The sequence below is a fragment of the Poecilia latipinna genome, unplaced genomic scaffold, assembly GCF_001443285.1.
Source record: "Poecilia latipinna isolate Pla-1442-1.1 unplaced genomic scaffold, P_latipinna-1.0 Scaffold334, whole genome shotgun sequence".
Classification (NCBI taxonomy): Eukaryota; Metazoa; Chordata; class Actinopteri; order Cyprinodontiformes; family Poeciliidae; genus Poecilia; species Poecilia latipinna.
In genome coordinates, this window is record NW_015112950.1 from 51,644 (window position 1) to 59,867 (window position 8,224).

Consider the following 8,224-nt stretch of genomic DNA (forward strand, 5'->3'; position numbering starts at 1 on the left):
AGAGTATTTTGTTGATATTTTTGTGCTTTTTCTGCTCTTAAATAAACCTTAAATTGAAGAACGGAAATGTGTACAAAACTCGTGAATCTAAGAAAAAAAAAAGCACCTATCTAACTATCTGCAAAGCAAAAAGAAGATGATTTTTTTTGTATTTAGTTGAAAAGCTTTGTAAACAGTCGGGTAGAATTTAAACATTTTTGCGTTATTCTATCTGTGTGCATAGCTCTATTAATAAAGCAAGTAAAGTATCTCATCGAAATTATAAATTTTGTTAAACTTGTCATATTGTGATGATAAACTTTTCATTACAACATGATAATGCTTCTGTAGTGGCTGAACACATGTACTATTTTTTTACACTTTTCAGATCTTTATTTGTATAAGAATTTGAAAGCTGTGTGTCATTGTGTCTCCAATTGACCATTAGCTTCTCTATTTTTGGTGTATCAATTAAAAACTTATTAAAATACATAAAAGTTTGTGGCTTTAACTTCACCAATATGAAAAATACACTCAATTATTTTTTTAAATCATCTATTTTATTATTAGATATTATTAGTAGTAGTAATCATTAGAGATTTTTTCTTAAATATTAAATAATAGATTTACTGAACTGAAAGAAAATCTAAAGTGGTTATAGGACATAAGAGCAACAAGACTGTAGACAAGTGAAGTGAAACTTTTTGTGCGACCACATAATTCACTCTTCTTTTCTTTACCTCAGTGCAGATAAGACACTACAAACACATATTTTTGCTCTGATTTTCTGATGCTCTTGTTCTTGTGGTTGGCTTATAACATGTAATGACTATATTTGTTTAAGACAGGAGGCCATTTTTGAAAACAGGAAAAGGAATAAAAACCCTAAAAGGTCAATTCATCACACAACCGACAATAGAACAAGTTGTCCTTTCAGAGCAAATAAACAACAAGCTGGTGTTTATGGAATGCTGATATTTGCTTTAATTTAAAGTCTAATAACAACAATGACTGTAATTGATGAAATATGCTCTGACTGGACAGGTCACATATATGGATCAAGCGCAGAGTTGTTTTACAAAGAGAATGAAATGCTATCGTGCAGCGTCAAAATGAGATTCTCCGAGTGTGAACAGATGTGAAGTTCTCACTCCTTGTTCTTTTCAGAGCTTCAGCACATAAATGGAAGAATTACTGAGTACCTGCAGGAAATCCAGGACTATAAGCTAAAGTGGATCCCTGGGATTTGCAGGCGTTAGGGACCAGAACAGCCAACAAATATGAAATCTCTAAATACTTGACGCCCCCTATAAAACATTTTTAAAAGAGCCATATAAGTGTATCTTAAATAAAGGGTTATAAGAATTTCGTTAAGATTGGTTCATCAGAAGAAACACGTCACTGATATAGATTAGACGATTTACGTCAGCGTCATTATTTCTTAGTTCCTCTTTGCTTCAGCAGCCTCAGTAAGTCAGAGTTCGACCTTATCAGCAAGTCTCAGCATGGAGCCTTCTAACTTGTCTTCTTCAGGACCTCTGCCTCCTCCCTCCTTGCAGTCCAAAGGTGTTGTCCCAGTGGTGGTGATGTCCTTCTGTTGCATTGTGGGAGTTTCTGGAAACATCGCAGTGATTCTTCTCAAGCCTAACTGGCACCATCTTTCCAGTCTGAGCCGGACTTTGATGCTAAACCTGGCTGTGTCTGACCTGCTGTGCCTGCTGACCCTTTCTCCATGGATTTACCCGCTGCTGTATGGCTGGAACTTTGGTCTGGCGGCCTGTAAGATCCTAACCTACCTTGTGTACTGCAGCATTTATGGCAGCAAGCTCACTGTGACTGTGTTAAGCGTCCAGCGCTACCTGACAGTGGTGCATCAGAGAAGATTTCCACAGGTGAAGAAGAGAGCAATGCTGGCTCTACTCTGGATGGCTGCGGTCATCCTGGCCGTCCCTGCTCTGGTGGTTCGACAGCTGCCAACAAATCAGCAGCCGATAGTTTGTCAATCTAAGTATACTTCAACCACTCAGGGTGTGGTTGTACTGTTGGCTGAGACTGTGTTTGATTTCTGCTCCTTTGCTCTCGTAGTTTTTTCGTACGTTCGCCTTCACAGGACGGTGAACCAGGCTGCCTTTTTCAACAATCCACAGACGACTCGGCTGATAACCAGCATCATTGTGAGCTATTTTGTCGTCTGGACTCCATATCATGTCATACATATCCTGGGTGTGGCTGCTATGTGTTTGAACAATAAAATACTTTTGAAGTTTTGCAAGGACACATGGGACATTGCTAAGGCACTTACATTTGTAAACAGCTGCCTGAATCCTCTTCTGTATGCCTTCACATCTAACAAAATGTGCGTAGTTTGCCAAAAAAAAAGGAAGAGGTGCAAAGCCAGAGCCTCCAAACCACCCAGTCGCCAGACATAGGTAGAGTTTGAAAACAGTAAGACATTTAGAAACATCGTCATCACGTACCATCATCAGGGATTGCTGCAAAGTCAAAGAAAACATTGTAAGTTATTTTCTATTGTCTCTACGTGCTCCATCAAGAGCAGTGAAAGCTGCGAGACAAACTTTACGTGACTGTATTATCTGATATCTAGGATCAACTGGGATGTATAAATGACTGGGATTAATTGACTTTATTTGTAAGCACCAAACAGAATCTGGAGCTGCAGAAAAGACATTCTGTACTTTTCTGTAGCTCCAAATGGTGTATAAACTCATCTAACAATCTAATCATTTGTTTTTGTGTAGAATATTGAGGTATTTCCAGAAAGTTAATCTCTTGCATTGTGTATTTTTTTAGTAAGTTTTTTTCTGTGTGGGCTTTTGTACTAAGGAGCTTAAATATACAACAAATATATATTGTGAAAATGCTGTAATATTCTATTAAAAAGTACATAGGTTCCAATGAGGCTGCTTCTTGAGATCAAAAGTACTTTTTCAAAAAAGTAACAACTTTGAAGCAGAACATTAAACAGACTTTTTTTATTAAGTCAACATCAGTATAAAAATGCGTTTTTTGTTATTGATATGATGTAATATTCTAATCTTAAATGTTAGATGTAAGCCGAAAAATACCTTAAGACAAATAAACACTTAAACATCAGTCTCTGCGTAGTTATTGTATTCAATCTGTTTCCCTTTGTGAATCTACTTACTGAAAAAAAATAACTTTTCAGGCATAGTGGAGCTTTTTTATCATAATCCAGCTGGTTTTGGTCCTCATAGGTAAAAGATAATCAATTGTGTATGTAGCCTGTGGATTTTCTCTTCAGGGTTTAGCATTTCGGAGGATATTTTGTATGCAGTATTAATTATGGTGTGAACATGTTCATGTGGATTTACTGAACAAAATCTAAGAGCAAGGAGAATGTAGACAAGTGAAATCTTTTTTTATTCAGATTTTAATTCCGGTCTTTGTTCTTTGCTGTGTTTGTTTTATGTGAGGTTGCACGATTGACTCTTATTTTCTTCACCTGATAGCAGAGAAAACATTATAAATGCTAATTTTTGCTCTGACTCACCATGCTCTTGTTCCTGAGGCTATATAACATGTTGAGTCTATAATTGTCTTGGACAGGAGATGGTTCTCGAAAACAGGAAGAGGAAATAAAACTCTAAAAGGTCAGTCCTTTAAACTTTTGATAATACAGCAAGTTGTCCTTTCACAACAAACAAGCAAACAACATACAAGTGTATAAGGAATGCTGATATTTGCTTTAATTCAGAGTTCAATAACATCAACAACAATTTTACATGTAAAAATTATTCGAGATGGACAGGAGAAGGAACAGGGGAGTCCTTTTTCAAAGACCAAAAGACAATGCAATCATGATGCAATGTCAAAATGAGAACAGATTCACTGAGTTTGAACAGATGTGAAATGTTTACGTCTTGTGAGAGACTCAGCAAAAGCCACACCTGCAATGTAATCCAGAACTAAACTACAGTGGATCGCTGGTATTTGAAGGCTTATAGGAACAACCACCCACAAATCTATGAATATTTCAGACCCCTGTAAAATCGCTTATAATTCCCTATCTTAATAGTTCAAATACTAAATATATCTTAAAATGCCTGAATATGCACAATGGTACGACAAGGTAACATCCACAATCTTCCTAATCTCTCTGCTTGAGATTGCAGCCAATCAGCACCAAGGACAATAAATGGCTTTCCTTGATTGGCTACATTGCAGAATGCAGCCAAAGCGTGTCAATATGCATTGCACCTGCGGATTTCAGCTTCCCAGAATGCATTTTCTTTGAAGCGTTTTAGATATAAAATCTGTGAATAGATACATTTTCTGCAAATAACTTAAAGTTTCATTCCACAGAAAACAATATGCGAATAGGAAAATCAATAAATACTGAACTGCATATAGGTGGGGGTCCACTGTATTGAAAATATATACTACACTACGAAAAAAAACTATTTTATCTGTGTTATTGAATACAAACATTTTGAAAACATAGACATGCTTTGTAAGGCTAAATGTATAAAAAAATTCATATTGCTTCCTTCTGGCATTGAAACTGAAGAAACAGTACTGTAGTAACTGTAACAAAAAGAATCTGAAAATAGAATTAGTAAAAACAGTGCACTTTAGAAAAATACTGTGTCAACGGCTGACATGAGGATGGTCTTTGTTGTCCTTTTATATACAAGATCACAGTTATTCTCTGTTTAAAGCTGCACATTTTTTTTTTCAATTGCTCTATATTTTGTTGAATTAATACTTGATACATCATCCCTGACCTTCACTTTTCTGAAACGGTAAAATCATCTTTATCTCATGTCGATCACTGAGCTCAAACCTCGTTACAGAAACCTGAGTCTCCATAAATCCAGTGGCATATCTGCGCATATTTGTGAGGTGTGATCCTTACTGCAACATTGAAGTCCCTCTGCCCGTCCTGATCCCCTTCCTCCCACTGGTGGCCTGAAAACACCCCGATCACCCTCCTCTGCCAGTTCCACCTCCCGCCCTTGCGTCTGGGTTTCTTCCTCAAACGGATGTAAACGCCTGCGCCAGCTGCCCCGCGCTGAGCATCGCAGTGCTGATACATCAAATCGTCCGACTCCTTTATCACTGAGCAGAAGCGATAAACGACCTTCTCACCTCCGCTTCCCTCCAGCAGGCTTTTGTCGGCGTCGTACCCCGAGAAGTGAATTCGTGCCAGAGGTAGTAAAGGTGGCGCCACCCCAAGCTCCATGTGCTTTTGCTTGACGGGCCGCTTCAGCTCCAAGAGGGCGTAATCGTAGTCAAGAGACTCAGAGTTGGAGGAGGCGTTGGTGTGGATCCATCCTTGAGGGATTTGGGTTTGTTTAACTTGGGACCAGCGAAACACAACCTGCTTTCCTGGTGCCACCTGACGCCGGTTACGACTGAGACGCTGTTCCTTCCTACCTTTTCTCTCAAATTCCTGTTTCCCAGCAGTAGCTTCTCCCTCATCGCCTCTTTTCCTTAACCTTCGTCTTCTCCCTTCACCTCCCCTTCTCTTTCTCAATCCTCCAACACTGTTTTTCTCTTCACCTTCCGCTTCTCCTCTCCTCAAATCTACCTTATCTTGTTTCCTACCACCCCTTCGTCTCCTTCCCCTCTTTCTTCTCAGTCCTCCATCATGCTTGAGCTGTAACAATCCAACTTTAAGGCTCCCGGCATTCTCCAGGTAGTCTCTGCCATCATGGATACAATGTGCCGCTGTTAGCACATGTTTTGGAGACACTAGGACGCCAGAGCAACCAGTGGAAAGGCGGGCCGCTGTGGAGAATGGGTAGTTAGTGATAAAGTTTGAATCTGAGATGACAAAGCGCCCATCTGCTCCAAAAACTTCCCGTTTCCTGCGGATATGAACCGGCTTTGCACTAGCTCCTCCCGAGGTCTTGTTCATCCACTCCAAGCTGACATCGGTATGTGTTTGCGTGCCATTTTCGTACAGGGTCTGGTATCCCAGAATCCTTTCTTGCTCAGTTTGGCTGAATGATGGTGGACTGTTCTGACACTCTGTTCCACAGAGCGTGTTAGTTGTTGATTTCACTTTGTCCTCCATCCCTACACTAAGCAAACCGGCGTTCATAATGGATTTATGTGTAACCAGCAGCCTTGGCAGCCTCTGCCGGATCCATTTGTGTGAACTGCTCTCTTCGCTGCTGCCAAAAACCTCAGAAACTGCGAAGGAGGCCGCAAAGAGCAGCGTATACATGATGAGTTTAAGGCTCATCCCTCTGAAAAAAACAAACAAACAAACATACATAAAGTCTCATTATTCCCACCGACCTGGAGAGCAACATTAGTTCCTTAATGTACAACATTAGATTTGGCAAAATAGTGATAAACTCAAGATTCTTAGTAATATATTATCTAATTGCAAAATATTTGACAAAAATCCTAATTGACCAGAAGATGGCGCCAAATTGCCATTCATAACCAGGACTGTACATCAAGAGCAAAGTCTATAATGGTCGAGGTTACGTTCAAAACTGTTTTTTCGTATTTAATGCACAACAGTTATTTATTTATTTATTTATTTATTTAGCTTTCTGAACAATAATCGTTTTGTTAAGAGGGAAGATTGCAAGGTTTCCACATTTAAACTATATAAACTATTTTTTTTTATTAACGTCAACACGACAAAAGGGAAAGTGCGGAGCTTATACTAGAAATTAAATTAAGAGTTTTAGAGTTTTCTCCATCTCAATACTTAGAAAAAGCGACGCTACAGCGACAAACTGCGATAAATAAAAAGTTCAGCGTTCCTACCTGCAATCAGCCGACAGTCTCATCCGGCCAATGCTCTGCTTCGCAGTACTGAAGCTGGATCTTTGTATTTAGGCGACTACAAGCTGACCAGTGCAATCAGTTTCTGAGCTGGAAATTAAAACAGGGACATGAATGAATGGGTATGTAGCAAGGATTCTCCCACGGATCTGTATCCTGCTCTCATGTTGGGAAATGTTTTGCTCAGAAGGAGTGTCAGTTCTGGAGGATGAATGAAATCAACGATCATGTGACGGAAAGAGGAGCGAAGGACTCAGCGGGTGAGGTGGAGAGTGTTAGGGTTTGCCATAGCTCCCTAGACATAACACCCCCATCTCACCTCCAAGAAAACAATTTTTTTTATATGATGAAATATTCTGTAAAATGTAATTCTGATTTAATTGAATCTAAATCTAAATCCCTAATAAATAGTCCATTGTAAAGGCTCAGAAATAAACATCAACAAAGAAAAGACAATGGGGAAAGGTGATGAGCTCATGACCGCATTGCACATCCTGTAAACAAATGACTGTTAGAGCTGAATCATTCGGTGTTTACACATATGGAAAGACCCGGTCTGCAAAAATATCCATTATGTCTGCTTGAGGCTCAGCAGAGAGGTTTCAGGAAAAGTCAAAAAAGCATTGTGTTCATGTTGCATCGCTGTAATCACCTAGGATACTCCATCAGGTTAGCAGCATGCAACACCAATCAGAGCATGGTGCAGCATCACAACTCTGTAGTTTACATTTTAATAGGCTGATGTATGTGTCTTTGATACTTCCGGTTTATCGGTTAGGTGTGAACAGAAAGCTGCACGTGACAAAAGTTTGACTTGTGACAAGAGTTTCTCTTGTCGCCTGCAGTGGCTGATGCCTGAAATCTTACAAGTGGAGAAGCACAGAAGAACTTCACTATAACTACATCAAATTCACTGCAATTGATGTAAGATCTTTTTTTTTTTTTTTACTGCTTCTGTGAATTGATCCATCGCATGCCAATTGCTATGGGCTGCATCTGAAAGATGCAAAGATTGGACCCTGAATTTTCCACATCAGAAACAGTTTTTCATGACTGAAATGTTCTATGACGAGTGTATTCATTCACTTGCTGAACAGTTGTTCCCCTTTTAACTTGTGCAATACATCACAGGTTTCTGACAAACCTAAAAAAAATGTAGCGTGGCAGCTTTTCTGTAAAGCATGGTAAATGTTCTTGTAATCCACATAGGTGTCAAAACCTCCGGCCACCAATGGGCTGGTAAAAAAGAAGTGCTCACACTAGAACCTTGACTTTAAAGCAATTCTACTTTAATGTGTTGATTACATAATACACCATATTAATTACAGATCTTCCTATATCCTAATGAAAATAAATGCATTTTTTGACATTTTATTTACTTCCCTTTTAAATTTGCATGTCAAGGTGAATAAATGCAGACAATAATGTCATTGTTTTAATTTTAACCTCCTTTTCT

The 8,224-nt window shown here is 39.0% G+C and overlaps 2 protein-coding genes across 2 annotated transcripts; one reads left to right on the top strand and one right to left on the bottom strand.

Moving 5' to 3' along the window:
• The first annotated feature begins 1,087 nt into the window (after positions 1–1,087).
• LOC106949263 (leukotriene B4 receptor 1-like) lies at positions 1,088–3,290 on the top strand. The gene has a single exon (XM_015035393.1). It carries the CDS (start codon positions 1,485–1,487, stop codon positions 2,406–2,408), a length of 924 nt encoding a protein of 307 aa, XP_014890879.1. The 5' UTR covers positions 1,088–1,484; the 3' UTR covers positions 2,409–3,290.
• Positions 3,291–3,685: 395 nt separating this feature from the next.
• LOC106949267 (serine protease 23-like) lies at positions 3,686–6,949 on the bottom strand. Its single transcript, XM_015035396.1, has 2 exons — positions 6,751–6,949; positions 3,686–6,215 (listed from the first exon to the last, which is right to left on the bottom strand). Exons 1-2 carry the CDS (start codon positions 6,771–6,773, stop codon positions 4,799–4,801), a joined length of 1,440 nt encoding a protein of 479 aa, XP_014890882.1. The 5' UTR covers positions 6,774–6,949; the 3' UTR covers positions 3,686–4,798.
• Positions 6,950–8,224: the final 1,275 nt, after the last annotated feature.

What these genes read in the sequence shown, in the direction of transcription:
- LOC106949263 (XM_015035393.1), top strand. Translation starts at nt 1,485, where the DNA reads ATGGAGCCTTCTAACTTGTCTTCTTCAGGACCTCTGCCTCCTCCCTCC.
- LOC106949267 (XM_015035396.1), bottom strand. Translation starts at nt 6,773, where the DNA reads ATGAGACTGTCGGCTGATTGCAG. An exon ending in AGACTGTCGGCTGATTGCAG is followed by an intron (nt 6,216 to 6,750) that starts GTAGGAACGCTG and finishes TGTTTTTTTCAG; the next exon opens with AGGGATGAGCCTTAAACTCA.